This window comes from Panthera leo, chromosome B4, assembly GCF_018350215.1.
Source record: "Panthera leo isolate Ple1 chromosome B4, P.leo_Ple1_pat1.1, whole genome shotgun sequence".
NCBI lineage: Eukaryota > Metazoa > Chordata > Mammalia > Carnivora > Felidae > Panthera > Panthera leo.
In genome coordinates this window covers 107308104-107328795 of record NC_056685.1, presented here as the reverse complement: position 1 = coordinate 107328795, position 20692 = coordinate 107308104, and the positions used below count along the sequence as shown (strand labels likewise).

The following is a 20692-nucleotide window of genomic DNA, read 5'->3' as shown; positions in this document are numbered from 1 at the left end:
TCCAGTTGTTGGTTTAATTTTGGAAGATGGATCTGGAAAGATTTTCTTTGCCAAGTCTATCATTTAATGAGTCCTCATGATACCCGAGGTTCTGAGCCAGGGGCTTCTCATATACTTTGTCACTTGACCTCACAGCACCCTAGGAGTTAAGATCCTAATTTAATGGTAAGCAAGCAGGCTCATAGTTTGCTACTTGTTTGAAATGACATAACAGAGTAAGGATCAGAACACAAGGCAGATTACAAAAAATATGATCTCTTCACTTTCTTCCATAGGCCTCATTCTGAAACATGTACTGAGCAGAACAAAACTGCTGTGCTGATTTCTTATTTTGTTCTATGTATTATATTGAGTTATTCTAAGTATCAGATTCATTCCGAAGTTAACAGAAGGTCCGTGGCTAGACAAAATTTGAATGATTCAAGGAGAGATAAGAAACAGATTTACCTTTACTTCTATGTTTGATACATATCAGTGAGAAATCATCTTATTTTTCTCAAACATTGTAATTTTAGGGTCTAGTATGGCTGAAGTTTTTTTTATTCCTGTAAGATAATGTCTTCATAATTCCACTTCATAAAAGAAATGTATTGGAGATATTGGGCTAAGTAAAATATATTAATTTTTATCAGTTACATTTTTTTACATTTGTAATGTGGTTATCAGAAAATTTAAAATTACATAAGTAGTTCATATTATATTTGTACTGTAGAATGCTGATCTAAAACAATTCTATAACAATTCTCTATGTATCACAAAAATAAGTTTGACATTTCTATTATAGCTTTCACAAGAGAAAATTATTTTTAGGAAATTCTAATGACCTATTATTTAAAAAACAGCTTTACATTTACTCACCTGGTTACCTCTGGTAGATGCATTCAGTTCTCCATAAAGAAATCATAGACTTGAAGTAGTTTCTCATCTTGTCCTCTGCATTGAAAAAGTGGTTATACCAATACCTAAAATGTAAGGATGTTGTGAAGATTACTCTCAGTCATGGTAAAAATAAACCTTGAAATAAAAAGGAAAACTTGGGGCGCCTGGGTGGCTCAGTCGGTTGAGTGTCCAACTTCTGCTCAGGTCATGATCTCACAGTTTGTGAGCTTGTGCCCCACGTGGGGCTCTGTGCTGACAGCTGGGAGCCTGGAGCCTGCTTTGGATTCTGTGTCTCCCCTTCTCTCTGCCCCTCCCATGCTTACGCTCTGTCTCTCTCTGTTTCTCAATAATAAATAAACGTTAAAAAATTTTTAAATACAAATAAAAACAAAAAGGAAAACTTTAGCGGCGCCTGGGTGGCTCAGTTGGTTAAGCGTCCAACTTCTGCTCAGGTCATAATCTCAAGGTCTGTGAGTTTGAGCCCCTCATGGGGCTCTGTGCTGACAGCTCAGAGCCTGGAGCCTGCTTCAGATTCTGTGTCTCCCTCTCTCTCTGCACCTCCCCCACTCAGGCTCTGTCTCTCTCTGTCTCTCAAAATTATTAAATAATAAAAAAAGAAAGAAAAAAAAGGAAAACTTTACCTGTAGTGATATTAATTAGCTCACTTTTCTCGAAAGCTTCCTATAAAGGATCTTCTGTAGCTCCTTGGCTAGTTACTGTTTGAAAACAAAGATGACAAACAAGTACCAGAGAAGCCTTTACTCTAAACTCCTAATGCTAAAGCAGACCTTCCTAGTAGTGGCCCTCTTTCATGCTGCTCCACGCGTTCTTCTTCACAGAGCTCTAGAGTCTTCATGATCCCTTCTGCAGGTGGCCATTCCAGATCTACTAGAGGGGGCTCTTGCTCTAAAGTGCTGGCAGGGATATGCCATAAATGAAAAGTCATATGGAAGGTTTCATTTCAATTTCTGACTTAGGTAAAATTCTGGCTCCTAGGAACAGCAGAAGAACTGCATACTATTTGGAGGGGAAGGAAAGATGGTGGTCAGGTAGTACCACCTAAAGCATATGTTGATTGGGGCACCCAGGTGGGTTAGTTGATTAAGCGTCTGACTTCCGCTCAGGTCATGATCTCGTGGTTCACAGGTTCATGGGTTTAGGTACCACACTGGGCTCTGCACTGACAGCTCAGAACCTGGAGCCTGCTTCAGATTCTGTGTCTCCCTGTCTCTCTCTGCCCTTCCCCCGCTTGTGCTCTCCCACTCCAAAACACAAACAACCCCCCCACACACATTTAAAATAAAAATAAAGCATTTTTGACTACATGCTTTTTAGAAGTTATAAACATTATATTTACTGTTTCCGAATGTATTCATTTACACAACTGTTATTGGCTTTTGTGTTTTATGTAGATTAAAACTGGATTTATAATACAGTAAGATGCCAAATATAATATGGTTCCCATTAAAAGACCTTATTTATGTCACAGTTCAAGTCATGCCATTTGAAAATTAACAGCTATACATATGTAAAGCCTGAGATAACATAAAGACTACAAGGTGGGTGCTAATTCTATTTCTTACCACCGGTAACATAAAAGACTTTGACCGGACTTTATGAGATGGTATCTTATTAAAAACAAATACAAAACAAACTTTATATGTACATATATATATATATATACACACATATATATATATATATACATATACACACATATATATACATATATGTGTGTGTGTGTGTGTGTGTGTGTGTATATATATATATATATATATATATATATATGTTAATTTTAACGCAGAGTTAAATGTAATTACACCATCTTAAAGTCTAGAACCAAAACTGAGGTTATTTTTCCTTCTTATTTCATAATATTCACTATGTTTAGCAGAATCAAAGTTTCCTTTTTTTGTAAACTAGAATTTTTGTGCCCTGTTTTCTCTGGTAACTATCTTTTGTCTACTATCTTCCCAATTATTTTCTGCAATGATACACCCTACCTAAGTTATGTCACACAATAGCCTCCGAATCAGTACTATCCAATAGAAATACAATGCTAAATATACATGTCATTAAATTACTTTACAATTAAAATTTTCAAGTGCTTACATATTAAAAAATAAAAAAGAAATTATTTTAATAATACATTTTATTTAACCCAAAATACTATTATTTTAACACATCAACATAAAATTATTGGGCAATTTTGAATTCTTTTTTCATGCTAAATATTTGAACTCTGCTGTGTATTTTATGCTTACATCATCTCTCAATTCAGACTAACTGTATTAAAAGTACCAGGTAGCTACATGTGGCTAGTGACCAATGTTTTTGACAGCATAAGTCTAGATAATAGTTCTTTAGCTTCTGAAAAGAGGCTTTCTCTGAATCTCACAATCATCATTGACAAAACTGCATCTATGCAAACAAAAATATCCTGGTAGATAATGGATATTATTCTGTATTGAAATAGACAGAATTACCTCTCCTATTAGTGAGAAATTAATTAAATTAATTAATTAGTTAGAAATTAATCCTGAAAACCATTATTCCATAGAATGCATAGGGAACTTCTTCCCCTACATTAAAGAATATTCTTTATTCTCACTTTCTCCCAGTATAATCATGAAAACCATAAATTCAGATGGTGAATTATTTTTTGAACTCCAGAGATGATAGAAACTGCATTTAGTAGGGAATATGATAATAAAGGAAATAAGGGCTGACCTTACCAGTTTATTTTTCTTTTCAAAAGAATAAGCAAAAATGTTTCTCTTTTCTAAGAAACTTATAGTTACTTCAATTATAGCATACTACCAGTAAAATATTGTCAAAATATATCCTACATGTTTATTATTCTCAATTTTGGCTCAATGTTAACCTAGATTTTGAGAAAAATGAGAAAGTATGAGTAAATTAAGAGCAACTAAGATCATGGCAACAGCCAATTCAATAACAGCATACTCAAAGCATGTAGCATCTAAAGCTGCTTATACTGATGATGTGAGGATTTAAAATTAGACAGAGATCTCTTAAACCACTGGTATTTATTGTTCATTCACAATTTTTATTAAGAAAAACTTTTAAACCCTGTCTATGCCTTCCAACTTATTCTTCCTAATTAAAATGCAGCATCCCTTGTTTTCTCCAAAAAAGAAAAACTCAAAACTAATTTCCAGGAATCCTGGTGTATTCTCCCTTTTGCCTTTAAGGCACAGCATTGCCTTTAACAGTTCTTTGGCTTTTGTTCTATTATTCTGGCTTTTCTGTTTTTTAATGTGGTAGCTGTACCTACAACTAATTCATGAGCACAATAAGAAATTAGGATTTGGAATGCTTCTCAAAATACCTAATAAGCTCTCTTATAAAGCACCATGTACACAAAGATGTTGGCAGACTGAACCTTGGGAAGGTGATACCCCATAAACCAATATAGTTAACTCTCATATTAAGACATTCTGGAATCTCCAAACAGTGCCTTCCACCAGCCTTCTTGTGATTGGGGATTCATTTTACCATTCTCATTGGAAATGACTGGTGATTGTGATAGGACTGGGGAGGAGGGCAGGTAGGAAGGAGAGCATTGGGTTGGGAAGGGTTAAGGAAAGACAAAAGGTCATTTAGGGTCGTGCATTTGAATAGCAACATTACTTGGGTCCATAGCTATCAATCCAAAATTCAGTCAACTAAGTGAAAATATAGGCTCATCCAAATCTCAAAGACAAATATTTGCCTTAATATCTTCCCAAGGCAACAGGAGAAAGAATATCTCTTTGATTTCTTTTAGGTTTTATTTAACTTTTAAAATTTAAAAAAATTAAACTATTTTTAAAAATTTATTCAATTTTAAAATTTACCTTTTTTATTTTCACAAACACAGGTAAACTAGTGTTAAAAATAATGTTTGAACTTTGATTTTGTAAATGATCATTTTAAGGCCAGACATAATAAACAACACTACAAAGATCTTCCAATTTAACACCATAGTCAGGAAACTATTTTATTGACATCTTCATCAACCATCGGCTACAAATTTAAGAAGCATCAGCACCCATCATCTTCCTCAAAATTAATATTATGGAACACACAAGTCACTGACTACAGAAACTACAGACTGAATTATTTTTAGGCACTAAAACAGTTTAATCATAAACATCTCACTTCTCGTACTTTTTCATATCATTGATTTGAACATATGAACCATAAAACCCCATCAATTTCATCTCTAATGTGGTTTTCTCTTGCAGGGTTCACAGTAAGTCGAGATAAAATATTTTCCATCATTACATTATGTTGGTTTGTGGATGCTCTTAGTAAAAGGATGACCTAACAGCATGTTCATAAAGCAACTACACATGGAGCTTATGTTCCAAAGCTCAATTTCGAGGCCACAACACATGAATCTCTGTTTTCTTTGATTGACAGCTCAAGGTTCATTACCATTTCTATCTCAATCAAGTTGAAAGAGATTTATAGATCTGAAATGCAATGGAGCTCCAAATGTAGATAGGGGGCACAAACTAGATAAATGCATCTCTAAATCTGCTTAGTCATTTTTAGATGAAATACTTCAATAAAGAGTAGGAAAAACAAAGAGGAAGAATCTAAAGCTCACTGGATCCTATTAAAAGCCACACACTGGGAAGTCAACGAGAGAACTTAGCTTGGGGAAAGAAGCTCCAGACTCAGGAAAGTAAAGGACCCCAAGGAGCGTGAAAGGTAAATACAGCATTTGCACACTGTATTTACTAAAACATCACAGAATATTAACCACAAAGTAGTAAGAATTTAATAAAACTGGCCTGTGATTTTAGAAAATATATTAATATTACAAAATTTTGAAATTGAGCTTTAAAAAGATTTTTAAAATCATTCTGAGGCACCTTAGCTAAAATTAAAATGAAAGAATATTTTTGGGTCAGTAGAATCATGTGAATGAATCAGAATTAGCATCTACCTTTTAAAAATTATAAGGCTAATAATATACATTTGAATGAAACATTACATATAAAATATCTAATTTATTAAATTGATATATTTAAATTTATGTTTCATTTTGGTTTAAACATAAAGTATATTTTCTTAACATAACTTATCTATTTGAGATGACTTAAAGTAAAATTAAATTAAAGGCCATTTTCATTATCTATTCTAAATATTTTACACATCAATTTATCTTTGAAATATCCAAATAATAATCTAGTCAAATAAAATTTATTAATATATAACTTATTCATTAATACTATAAACAATGTCAATAAATTATAGTTATATTCTCTTACAATATGTGTATGGTATTACAACTTCTTACTGGTAACAAAAACCATCTTTAATACATACGTCATAAAATCTTTAAACAAAAGAAGAAATTGGATATGCAAATTCCATTACAATATTTTAAGAATTAATTCTGGAGGCCATTCCTCATAAACATAGGAACAATAGCTAACCTGTTTTTTATAGATGGGAAATCAGATAACTCCATCAGAAAACAAAACTGTGGAATATGTATAGTAACACAAATTAAAGACAGTGCTCTAAAACCTTGTATTCAATTGGTAACATGACCAGATATCCGTAGATCTCTTGAGAAAACCGTGCGCCATATGTTTTGAATGCTGAAGCTTGAAGAATTAGTTTGAAGTTTTCTCCTTCTTTTTGCCACTTCCCCATCCACCACTGAGTTGTACGGGATAGTCACGAAATGACATACGTTCTTTCTTAGAAGGTCTCGAATTTGTTATCATTGGTGCAAGTATTCCCTTAACTGAAAAACCTAGACAGTGATATTAAATGTACAATTTCACTTAACTTGATCCAAGCAAAATTATATTTTAAGGTAAGAAATATATTTGTCAACAATGTGCATTTTAGAATTATGATCTTTGGGTTTAAGAAGGGCATATTGAGTTCACTTTTGTCTGAAAAATAATCAAGGTTTGGTATAAAGTACATTTAGGTTAAATGAAAGGAAATGATTGAAAAAATCAAATAGATACGTTTTCTTCTATCTACAAATTAAGACTGGTATTTCAAGACTGAGATGATATATCTTCCTAGTTCTTAGGTATTTAAATTTTCATAGTTTAAAAATTTTAACTGTTTTTATTTTCATAAATATGATCTAATTAGTTTTAGAAATGGTTCTACTGAATTTAGGATTTCTTCAGAAAGAAGAATTCTTGGTAAAACAGAAAATATATTAATTCTAGAATCTAAAGATATTCATGGGTTCTAGTCTGGCTGCGTAAGACACAACTTTGTGACTATGGACAGGTTACAACCTTTCTGAGCCTTAGTTTTATAAATGAAGGAAATTATCTGTGCAGTATAGGGTCATTGTGAAGATTGCCTTTTTTATTATATTGCAATGGTGGTAAGGTCTATCAGAGTGCTTTGTAAACAGGTGCTATAAAATGGAAAAGGTTATTATTTATAGTCAACAATTTAGAATTTATCCAGAGAAAAGCATCAAAAATTGTTAGAATCTAAAAATAAATAGTAGTTGAAGGAATGGGATAGTGGATTAGGAATATTTTACTCAGCAAGATCCCAAGATGCCATATCAAAAATACTATTAAAGAATTATGATCATCTGCTTTAAATCTCCTGATGATTATGCAAGCACAGGGCTGCATCTGTGGGGAAAGGGTTTGAAAAGCAGCAGTGAGGAATCCAGAGCTCCTTTAGTACTGGCTTGAGGCAAAGGTTCAAACCACGTGACTCTTCAGTGTGATGCGTCTGTGCTTTAATAAGTTCAGGAGGGGAAATACCTATTTTTTTTTAAATAATACTTTTCCAACCAAAACTTAAAATATTTACAAATATATAAATCTAAATAGAAAGGTTAGGAAACACTAGACCGTCTGTGGAAATTTGCCTTAATTTCAAATTTGGTGCAGCATGATGGTGAATATTGGTTCATTTCACTTTATATGTAAAAGCTCTTGCTTTTCGGATATTTATGTCAAAATTGTGAGTAGGAAAACAAATTCAAAGTAGTTGATGAACCTCTATAAAGGTAGAATATTTTAGTCTGTGGAAAGAATATGAAAGAAAAAGCGGGACGGGGTATGCTGGGCACAGAGAAGGTAATACGTGTGGCTCCAGCACAAGCCTGCAATGGAATTGGTAGACAACATAGCTTGGGAGTTCGGAGACCTTCCCAGCTGGCACTCAAAGGCAATCAGAGGCAGAGGGACGAACAGCTACGCCAGGTAAAGTTCGTTTTCAAGTGCTGACCAGAGTTAGCCTGCTTTAAGCCATTCCCTCCAAGTCAGTCAGTAGTCCTTTGTGACACCGCAAGAACTTTCAAGCAGCAGGAGTATTACTAGTGCAGAAAAGCGAGAATTTCCTAATGATAAAATAGTGGCCTAAAAAAATGTAAGAAAGCATCCTAAAAGCTCACCCCCTCTCTACTTGCTGTTACATATTGAAAATATTTTTTTTTCCAAGAAACAGAATAGAATGTCTCCTTTGGTCTATTTTAGAAAACAACAGTAACAGCAAACCCTCACCTTGCCTCAGCAATAAAAATTCTTTAATGAATAAATAATTTCCTGGATAGCAAGTATTTTTTTAGGAGAATATATCATTTCAGGAGAAAGCTGGGGCTGAAGGAGCAGGGAAGCAGGGAGGTTTGAGAACTGGGACACATTCAGAATTCAGATATATTTATTTAAGACAAAAACAGAAATTAATAAAAGAGTAAGCAGATTTCCACAAATGGCTGACACAAATGTTTTCTTCCAACAAAGAAAGCTAATTACAGTTCCTTGCAAGCATTATTCAAGGTAATATGCACAAGTATGCATTTTAAAATATAATCCAATAACAGTTCATTATTGGTTAATTTTTTAATGACAGTATCTTAATAGTATACAGATGTATTACTTAATGCTTTTACTCTTAATATAAGTTTTTTAATCAAAGATAAATAATATGTAAGGAGGGAGACACTTTCTGTACAAAGTATTGAAATAGTTATAATTTCATATACTTCTAAAATAATTATTTCAAAATGAAATAAATTGAATTGTGTTAAAACATGGCTTTTCTTTAGACGAACTGCTCACTTTTAATGGCCTGCATTCTAAAGGATTTTTCTATTGACTATAAATTTATTGTATGGTACAATTTTTCCCCCTAATATTGTTCTGTTGTCTTTGTTATTTTGAAACGTTGATGAATCTGCAAGTCTTTTTGTACTTACCCACAATGTAACTGCATTTTTAAGAGGCTGCTTGTAAATTTTTCATTGTTTGGCAAACATCCTTTGGCAAATAATTTTAAAAACATATTACGTGATATTATAAAACAGCTTTGTAGTAATTTTGAAGTATATTTTCAGTAGAATGAAAATGCTGTAGGAAATTAGTGTTTAAAATTACAGAAATACTTATATTTATACATATAGTTTTTAAAAAATATATTTTTGATGTGATTAAAGGCTTTCATTTTATTGTTTTGCTACCTATAAATAAATAATTTGCACAGTAATCAATATAGCGTATTCTCCCATTGCATTTAGTGAGAGTCTTTTTGTTGGCATGTAAATTCTTGAACCACCAGATACATGGAACATAAATCGAAGAGTAAAACAACACATCTATAAAGGAACCACATATTGGCATTCATTGTAAAGCCATTACTTTGTCCTGTAACTACTCTAGAAATGGAAAAAAAGAAAATAAAGAAGCAATTTAATACAGTCAATGTATAATCATTCTAAAATTACCCACATGAAAATACAATAGTGAGAGAATCTTACCTCAAAAAACTGACATGAGAGCTAGACCTACTGATAGGCTCCTGGAATAAAAAAATTATGACTGAAGGACCTCTAACTGTTTTTGTCTCTTTCCTGCTACATTATCGTTATAGATTTTATGTTTCTTTAACAACAGTCTGGCACATATTTGCAGGTGATCATACAAATTAACCAATCAGTTTCTTACATATATGCTGAAAGTAGGTCTTGATAAGAATGCTCTATCTTCCAATAAGTCACTTCTTTGCCACATAATCTGTGTTCTGCTAAAGATTTGTTCTGGTCCTTTAAAATTTTTTTTTGGTTAAATCCTTGGTTCTTTAACAAATGTCAAGGTCTATATATGCTATGTTTTGATAAGTAATTTAATATGTAAAATGCTTTGAATGACTCTCCTGGTATGTATAAAAAAAATTTTGTTAAACAGGTCAAAATAGAAATTTCATGATGTATAGTGATACGTCATTGGATTTTCATCAATAAACCCAACACTATGTGTCTGGATATAGAAATCATTTCAAAGTCCTTCCCATATTGTATTGCTTAACAGCAGATACAGCACAAGTAAAGCATGGAGAAAAAAAAAATTCAACATTTTAATGAAAGTGACCAGAACAAATTTTTAGCAGCAAAGCGTTTACATCAATTTAAGTGCTGTAAATGAGTTACACTGGGTAAGTCTGGTGTTGAGGTAGTTATTACAGTGTTCAAATAACAGTTGCTTTTTAAGGTCATTGCTATGTCCAACTTTGAATTATAATGATCATTCACAGTGAACTTCAGTTTGTTAAAGTTTAAAGTCTAACACTGAGAATGAAAATAAAACAAATAACAGGTTGTTTATATTATATTCAGATTTTCTCAATAAATCCCAGAAATTTTGCTTGTTTCTGAAATTGTTTTCAAGCTTTTTCAGTGACTAAAATTTTTTCTATGACATAACAATACTAATAAAAATTCTGTTTCTCAATATTTCATTTGGACAATGGCATTTACAATTATTCTTCTTGCCCAATATTTAAGAGACAAATGACTAAGAAAATCAGGTTTTGAAACACAATAGCCACAGTACTCATTATTGTTGGTAAAAATCATGATGCCTATTATTTCTAAATCAGACACATATAATATATTTTGGCTATGTATATTTATTTGAAAAACAATTCCTAATGAGCATAATAGCTAATACATATTAAATAGAGTGAGGAATCTTGATAGATATTGTATAGATTTTTATTTTGGTATTTTGAATATTTCTTGATCTTTTACAATAGCTGTGCCTCATATTTGATCTAGAATTTTTGAGGCCTCCTTATAGTATGCACTGTTCGCCAGGTTTTACTATTCGTAACACACTGTTGTGTTGATTTCTTCTTGAAGATACCTTGTCGCTGTCTCTGCACAGACATAGATGACTAGGATGTGGTGCTAAAAATATTGTCTTGATTGTATAAATTCTGTGGTCCTCATACTAATGTTGTTCAGCATTATTTTTATTTTTTTCTGGAGGAAATTTTTTTGAGTGATTTATTTTTGGGTGTAAAATATAAATAAGTTTTGTGATTTTTTTTCAGAACTAGGTTTGTCTTCTGTCATGTGGCCCTTAAATTAACTAACACTTTTATTTCCATTGTTAAGTATTCTGTATAACTTTGGTTAGTGCAATTTTCTGGCTTCCGACTAAACGAGTAGATACTAATTGAGTGTTTAAACTTCTAAATTGATTAGGGGAAAAAAAGTGTAACTCACTAGGGAGTTAATCTATAAGCTACCCAGCCATCTATTTTCTACTGCACATTGTTGCTTCTAAAAATCAGGTCATATGTCCCTTTACTCTTGTCAATTCAGGTAAGGTCTATTCCCAACTCCTTTAATCACTTTTTTTTAATTGTTCTCTGCAGGACTCAATTCCATTCATTGTATTTACAATCAAGTGTCCTTAAGTGTTTGTAATTAAAGAATGATGGTATAAATGATGCTAATAATTGAGAGTATTTTCTAACCTTAATTGATACATCTATTCCTTTGAAATAATTCAGTTCCTATATAACAACTCTATTTTAATTTCTAATGATCTTGTTTTCCCCCTCACTTTCCCATTAATTAATTTAGCCAAAGTAAACTTTTAGCAAAAATATGCACTTCAAGTAAATCTTGAAATGTTTATCATGAAGCAGTTATCCTTTGGAATTTAAACATTTAAAACCCAAATTAGATTTTCAAGATCACGTGGGGTCTTTAAAAGCTTTAATGTAAAATCTTCCTTTTATTTACACATTCATTCAACACTTATTTATTTAGCGCGTATTTTATAGCAGGCACTCTTCTATTCTTCCGTGTAGTAGACCTTCCCTGTCCATTTCCTTCCATGTGCCAAATCATATTAGTAACTATCACATTGTAGTTGATTTTTTATTTTTTATTCTAATGGTTCATCTTTACAGTCCTCATATGGAACTTGTATAAAACAAATACTTATTTCCACTTTCCCAGATAGTGAAGACTTGTGGATAGATTTCCCAAAAACTTTTCATGGAAACTTTCATTATCCCTTTACATGCTTATTACTTCTTAGCAGGGAGACATTTGGCAACAATAAACATGGCTAGCCTGAGGATTTATTATATTATTGCACTTCAGTTTCATTCACTTGACAAATGCATTTCACATTTGACCATACCCACTTATTTACTCAGCACATTAGCTAGTGTAGGAAATTGGTTTGAAAGCAACAATAACAACCAAAATAAAAAATAATATGTCAGAGTATAGCAGTTTATTTAAGAAAAGGAAATGAACATGAAGGAAAGGCATAAGAACTAGAATACTACAGTTAGAAACATGATGCTTTAATCTATTATCAATAGAGCATACATGGATCCTGTCCTCAAAAATGTGAAAAATGCGTGGTTTTTTGTTTGTTTGTTTTACAAAGAGTAAATGTAGTTGACAACTACATTTGTACATTTGTATTAATTGTACAATGTAGTACAACTAGTTTCCTCACTCAAGTACAGTTGAAATAATGTCATTCTGTGGATAATGTCAACTGCTGATGAAAGTAACTACTGTTGGGGCGCCTGGGTGGCTCAGTCGGTTAAGCGTCCAACTTCGGCTCAGGTCACGATCTCACGGTATGTGAGTTCGAGCCCCGCTTCGGGCTCTGTGCTGACTGCTCAGAGCCTGGAGCCTGTTTCGGATTCTGTGTCTCCCTCTCTCTCTGACCCTCCCCCGTTCATGCTCTGTCTCTCTCTGTCTCAAAAATAAATAAATGTTAAAAAAAAAAAATTAAAAAAAAAAAAAGAAAGTAACTACTGTTTTAGATCTATATGCATTGTTCTGTGGTTACTAATACTGTTACATTTAACTGTGTCTGGAATCATTGTTGACTATTTCATTACATTGTCTCGGATCTTGGAGATAGACATTAAATTAAAGGACATTGGGGCGCCTGGGTGGCTCAGTTGGTTGAGCGTCTGACTTCGGCTCAGGTCATGATCTCACAGTTTGTGAGTTTGAGCCCCATGTCGGGCTCTGTGCTGACAGCTCAGAGCCTGGAGCCTGTTTCAGATTCTGTGTCTCCCTCTCTCTCTGCCCCTCCCCTGTTCAGGCTCTGTCTCTGTCTCAAAAATAAACGTTAAAAAAAATTTTTTTTAAATGAATAAATGTTAAAAAATTTTTTTAAATTAAAGGACATTAAATCAACAGCTATTTATTACATATCTACTTTGTACTAGACTTGTAGTTGCAAATGCATTAGATGATTCCCACCAACCCTGTAAACATGCTCTTCATGTACCAGTAATTAATTTTGATTATCTAGTTCTGATTATGGGAACGTTTTAAGGGTTAAAGTGTTAATGTTAATGTGTTTGTTTGATTAATTTTAAAAGTTCAGGATCAAAATATCAAGACCTAACAAATTGTTATTTTTAAGGCTTCTGCCAAAAAAAACTGAGACCAAGAAAAGTCAGAGTTAATGGGTTAGGCAATAGTAAAAAGAGCCTTACAGTTTAAAATTTTACATTGTTAGCGACCAACTCTTGCTGAACAGAAATGAAAAAGAAAATTTGTGTGATGTAGCTCTTCTTTACTGACATTTACTTTAAATCAAACACTTCAGATTAAAAAAAAAGAGGATAAGCAAAGTCAGATTTCAAATACAGAACAAGAAAAGTTAAAGTTGGTCATAATTGTTTATAAAGTCTTATGTTGACCTTCTTTTTATCTGGGCGAAAACATAACATCCATGGTGGACGATGGAAGTTTGAATCATTTAAAGGGGAATTATGACAGTCAATTTTTAGTTCCTACCCAATGAATTTTTGCAACAATTGGCATAGATAGTGGTATCATGCAGTTATTTTATTAGAAGATTTTGTACATAGAACACCGTCATACTAAATGGTATGTAGTATGCCAGGTAATTAAAAGTATTACTAAAGTGCACATATTTAACAATGTCTTCATTGTGCATTTAAAATCAGTAACATTTTTGTTTGAGCACAGTTATATTAGTTTTTACCATCAAAACTATTAGAAGTAGTATGTATCATTGCCCATGTTTTCTCATCACTCACTTGGCTCTTCAATTCTCTTGTCAGTTCACTCATAACTTCCCTCAAAATGTCACGTTGCAGGGGTTTAAGGGTCTGCTACGTCCCAGGCCCTTTTGTTCAGCACTTTATTTTGCCATCTGTTTCAATCCTCATTACAACTCTACAAGATACACATGACTCTCATTTTCAAAATGGGGAAATTAAGGCAACACTATTAAACTATTTGTCCAAAGGTATGTGGCAGTAACACAGTTGAAACTCGGCTTCACATGACTAAGATTTATTATAAAGAAGACAACATCATGTTTAATAGTCGGAAATAAACTATGCCTCTAGTGTAATAGTACCATAAAGAAAATCGTTAGGAGCAAATGTCAAATGGGAACTGTCCATTACCTGGAAATAAGGCCTATGGAACTATAAATGAATAAAATGTATCAATGAAAAGCAATACAATCTTCAATTTTCGTAAGTGAAGAAATATAAGAGAAAGATATTTCTATACCTGTAGACATATCTGTACTCACCTATATTTTCATATGATCTCATACGCCAAACAGCTTTTTTTTTAAATTTACGAATGACCAAAAGTTTTTTTCAGACTTTATCCTTCAGTTGTGACAATGTCTCTCTGCTTATGTAAAACTTATGTAAAGTGTTACATGATTTGAGTACTCTGCTTACTCAACTAGTTTACTTTGTAAACTAGTTGTTACCAGAATTTTTGAAGTTGTTCAAAGAATACCCCATATTTGAGTTGATTTTAGCTGTAGTACACGAACATGTACTTTAATAAAGTAATGTTAATGAGTAGCATATCCTGTGAACTTTGCAAAATTTGATATGGAATACTAGAGATCATATGTTTTTTCAAGACAGTATATGAAGAAGATATATCAGAACGATGTAACGATCTAGATTTTTGAAAGGCCAGTTACAAGTAAAACCAATATGCTAATTAGTTGACAACTGAACCAAAACTTAATTTATTCTTTTCATATATAGTTTCAGTCTATACTGAAAAACATGCAAGTAGGTACATGATTAAACGTAACTTTTACTCACCTTTTGACCACTCTATGTGACAAAAATTAATTTATATGTCAAACATTTTTAGACATCGAGTGAGAAAAATCCACTGATTTGTAAATTTGAGTTACACACGGTAAGGGATCAGTAGAAAGCAGAGCTGCTAAAGAGGTGAGACTGCTAACAAGAGATCTTCGGACTTTCAAAAAGGTGAAGTTTGAAGGGGATGCAGGTTCAGAGTGGGGTGGCGGAAGCCTTGCAAAGCAACAAGCTGACAAAGGTGCGGGGTGGGGGGGTGGCAAATCCAGCAATGAAGTGTCAGTAATCGGTATTGTATCTTTAAATTAACATAAAATCATTTATAACTATACTTACAACTATTACTTCTGCTGTTTCACAGTTTGAAGACCATGCTTGTAACTAACTGAGTGGAAATGGTAACGTGTCAATAATTAGGACGTAAACTTCTGTTATGTATGTATGTATGTATCTATCTATCTATCTATGTATCATCTATCTATCTATCTATCTTTTTTTGACCTGGTATTTTATGTAAAATTCTAAATTTATGATCTAAGTAAGAAGCTTGGTAATATGAAAGTGTTACATAATTATGATTTCCTCTTCCTTTAAAAATAAGAGACTCTATGATGGGGATGCTATTATTCTAGCCAGCAGAATAAAAAGCATGAATATCTCCACGTAGGTTTTGTTGGAAAATGTCCCCTAAATGGTTTTGAACAATAGGAGCTAGCCCATTACCAGAGCTATAATTTGCTAAAAAATACCAAGGGCCCCTAGTTTTGAGAGAACTGAATGACTCCCATTGTGTAGTCTATTTCAGGATATTCTTAGAAACAAGTGTAGTTACTCAGACTGACTTACTAAAGATAAGTTCCTAAGGAGGATAGCCTAGAGTAATCCATGTGTTTAAATTTAGAAGTGTCTCTTTGGAGAATATAATTATCTTTCTCACCCAGTCAAGTTTTCTTACTGTAGGAGTGGAGAAAGACAGCTGGTAACTACAGATGTGGGTCCTCTCATCTTAAAAATTAACACTGCAACTCCTTAACACATCTTTGCATTGGGTGGAGTTTGTTATTAATACTTTCAGAGAAAAACCAAAGCCATTTCACATAAGAGATATCACTTGTACTTTTGAAATGACAAAATAATGACGTTTAATTTTTGAAAATAAACCTAGGCCTTACTTTTTTTTTCTTTTCCAAGTTTTTATTTAAATTCCTGTTCGTTTACATACAGTGTAATATTGTTCCAGGAGTAGAATTCAGTGATTCATCACATACCACACCCAGCGCTCATCATAACAAGTGCCCTCCTTAATTCCCATTACCATTTAACCCATCCCCCTGACCATCTCCCTCCATCAACTCTCAGTTTGTTCTCTGGTTTGCCTCTCTTTTTCCCCCCTAATGTTCATGCACCCCGATGTTTATAGCAGCAGATAGCCAAATTATGGAAAGAACCCAAATACCCATTGACTGATGAATGGATAAAGAAAATGTGGTATATACATACAACGGAATATTATTCAGCCATAAAAAAAGAATGAAATCCCACCATTTCCAAGATGTAGATGGAGCTAGAGAGTATTATGCTGAGCAAAATAAGTCAATCAGAGAAAGACAAATACCATAAGATTTCACTCCTATGTGGAATTTAAGCTTTGCTTCTTAAAACATTTGCTATATTAAGGTAGAGAAGCTGACCTGTGTTTTTAAAAAGTTAGAATTTTGATATTTAATTGAATGTGAAATTATCCCTATAACACAGAATCACATAGGACAGCCACAAATAACTTCCAAAGTACAATTCATTCAAGGTGAATTTAAGATATTATCAATATTAACCCCATCTTCAAAAAGGGAACCCTTAATAAAAGGAGAATGCTTCTCTTTCCTTCTAGTTTTGGCCCATTAATATAGTAGAGTTCTCTTCAAAATATACTTCAGAAGAAACTATAGGCCTGGTTCTCTATTATATTCTGTGTGATAATAATCAGATTTAAAAGCAAGGCCATGGAGCACCTGGGTGGCTCAACTGGTTAAGCATCTGACTTCAGCTCAGGTCATGATCTCACAGTTTGTGGGTTCAAGCCCCATGTCGGGCTCTGTGCTGACAATTTAGAGCCCGAAGCCCTGCTTTAGATTCTGTGTCTCCCTCTCTCTCTGCTCCTCCCCCCACTCATACTGTGTCTCTGTCTCTCAAAAATAAACATTAAAAATATAAATAAATAAATAAATAAATAAATAAATAAATAAATAAAAGCAAGGTCACCTTTAACACGTTATTACATGTATTTTTTACATTTTTATTTTATTATTTTATTTTTATTATTTATAAATGTTTATATATTTTTTTGAGAGAGCAAGTAGGGGAGGGCCACAGAGAGAGGGAGAGAGAGGATCCAAATTGGGGTCTGCACTGACAGCAGAGAGCTCAATGCAGGGCTCGAACTCAAGAACCGTGAATCACAACCTGAGCTAAAAATCGGACGTTTAACTGACTGAGCCACCCAGGCTTTCCTGGTTTTTATTTATCAGACAGAGACAGAGTGAGTGGGGAAGGGACAGAGAGAGTGGGAGAGAGAATCCCAAGCAGGTTCTGTGCTGGAAGCACAGGTCTTGAACTCACAAAACTGAGATCATGACCTGAGCTGAAAACAGGAGTTGGACACTTACCAACCACGTCACGTCACCCAGGTACCCCTTTATATATATATATATATATATATATATATATATATATATATATATATATATATATAATTTTTAATTTATATATATAAATTTATATATACTTATATTTAAATTTATATATAAATTTATATATACTGTAAAATTATATATGTGTATATATACATATATACACATGTAATTTTAAATTTATTTTAGAGAGAGAGAACATGCATGAGTGAGGGAGGGGGGCAAAGGGAGAGAGAGAATCCTAAGCAGGCTCTACTCAGCATGGAGCCTGACATGGGTGACCCTGGGATCATGACCCACGACCCTGGGATCATGACCTGAGCCAAAATCAAGAGTCAAAAGCTCAACCACCCAGGTGCCCCTTTCACACGGTCTTATAAACTGAAAATCTGAAATTTCTCTTAAAGAGGACAGCTGCCTGACATGTTATTCCTATGTTTTTCTCATCGTAACATTTTACATTTATATAAAACATCATAGATTTTTACTAATTACTTTCAGGATAACCTATTCACATAAATTACCTTATAGCTATATATCTATACCTAGTTCCCTCTTTAGTGTCTTCAGTACTAAATTTACAAACAACTTCTTTCTAAAAGTAAACATCTAGCTAAGATTAAGCTAAAGATCATTTCCAAGTACATACTATGAAATGTTGACTGGGTTCTTCATAGGAAATTTTATTGGCTTGTTGGTTTTTTCTCATTTAAAAAATGTATTGGGACATCAAGATGTCCATTACTAAGTCTTTATAGTAGAATATCCTTAAGCCAAGTTTTTATAGTAGGTATGCCGAGTTTCAGAATCACTTATGGCTTTTTGAAATTCAACTTCATTTTATGAAATAGCTGTCATTTCTCATAGATGATGGGCTTTTTTGATCTTTACTTAAAAAACATTTAAAGAAAATGTTTACTTTTTTTTTCCATCTCAGCTGACTTTGTTTAGCTAAAGTAATTAGAGGCAATTTGAAAACATTTGAAATCAGTCAGAAGCATTCTAGTGTGGAGAAAATTTTCAGTTACAAACAAGATTTTCACACTATAAAATATCAGAAATAATAGTTTCTGTTGCTTTTGTAATTGGGAAATTAGCATATACCAAGTTTTCTTGTTCTATTTGCAGAGTATGGAATTCTAAAGCTATCAGGACTCTTGGATTTCCTTTGTTTATTTTTATTCTTTTTCCCTCTTTTCCCACATGAGAGCAAAATAGATATTTATATATTCATCTAATTTTCCATGATACTTTTTAATGGACAAACCAAACCTGAAATATCTCTTCCAAGCTCACAAAAGCACATGTGTGAGAAATGGGATTCAGATTCAGATCTAGCCTACTCCAAATTTCTTTCCCTCGTTTCAGGCTGCCTTTTATCTACTAAATTTACAAAGGAGTTGTAAGTGACTTAATTAAGGTCACAGACAAGCTGGTAAGGAGCCACACCGGGACTCGAAATTTATTTCCCAGTCTCTTAACACATACTCTTACCAATACCACACAGTCTCTCACTGTGTTTAAAAACGGAACTGGCGTATTTATCATCTCTTACTTCTGGACTTCATAATTCCAGTTTAGTGAGGGCTATGCTACACTTTATTAAAGCCATCCGTTAGTTAATTATTTTCCCTAGTTAACCACATGGTTTCATAGGCTGGAAGTAGCCTATAAAACTTAGAGAAAAAGAATGATGGGACATCATTCTTTTAACAGTCTGAGGTCTTCTTATGCTTTTTCCTCAATTCTTCTCAATTGTGAAAATTTCCTAGCCTTAGAGGCCATGAGTAAAATAATACTAGGTCTTAATTTGGTCCAAGCTGTGACTCTCTCTTAAGGACAAGAATAGTGAGTCAAATTTACTTTTATAAAGATGTGTTTTATATATATACCTATAATTCATACACATATATAAGTTATTATATCTGGAGAGTAGTAATTCAGTGCATGCATATATGTCAGTTATCGATTTATAGGCGATGAATACACCCTTCATTATATGATTTGTGATAAAAGAATTTCTTTAAGCATTTCTCCTTTAAAGTGAGAAAAGTGTTAAGCTTTCTGAACAGAGGGTGCTCAGGGGACACTGCCGGTTTTGCAGTTTCTGGCATAGGTGGGGGTGGAGTGGGCCTTGTGGGTTTCAGGACCTCTGATGCAGCCTGCCTGAGCCACAGGCCCAGAATAGGATTCCTCTGCAACCTGGCAGGTTCGCCCTTGCGATAACCTGGGTGCTGTCCTCTCCATAGGGAAACCAAAGCTTGCTGTACCTCTGCCTTATCAAGACCCATTTCTCACTGCATGCCTGTGCTACTGATTGCTCATTCCTTTCCCCGACTCCTGCCCTCCAGAGAATCGCTTCTTATTTGCATGGACACTCCAGACCAGCTTTGGTCTGGTCAAACCCCAGAACTTGTCTGCTATCTGGTGGCTGAACCACACCTTCTCCAACGAGGTCTGAACTGTTTCTAAGTTTGTCCTTCCTTGGGTGATCTCCCTCAGCCCTAGGGTACCACATAGGGTTTCCTTTTATTTCAATAGTTGATATGGATACTACTTTAGTATAGGTAACAATACTTAAACTTCACTGTTTAACCAACTGTATCATAGCTGTCTCCTGTTTGAACCCAGACTGTTATAATTTATATTTATATAAGTTATAAGCTCCATGAAGGCCATGATGCTCAGCACTCTCTCGCCTGTGTAATGCGCTGAGCCTTTAAGAG

The 20692-nt window shown here is 33.6% G+C and overlaps 1 protein-coding gene across 5 annotated transcripts in view; it reads right to left on the bottom strand.

The window, feature by feature from the left end:
* Window positions 1-6211: 6211 nt before the first annotated feature.
* Window positions 6212-20692, bottom strand: part of LRRIQ1 (leucine rich repeats and IQ motif containing 1) — a 214066-nt gene continuing 199585 nt past the window's right edge. For all 5 annotated transcript variants that reach the window (XM_042947273.1, XM_042947276.1, XM_042947277.1 and 2 more), the window contains one exon: window positions 6212-6658. In XM_042947273.1, coding sequence (XP_042803207.1) covers window positions 6516-6658 — 143 coding nt within the window. In that variant the 3' untranslated portion in view covers window positions 6212-6515. The remainder of the gene's footprint in view (window positions 6659-20692) is intronic.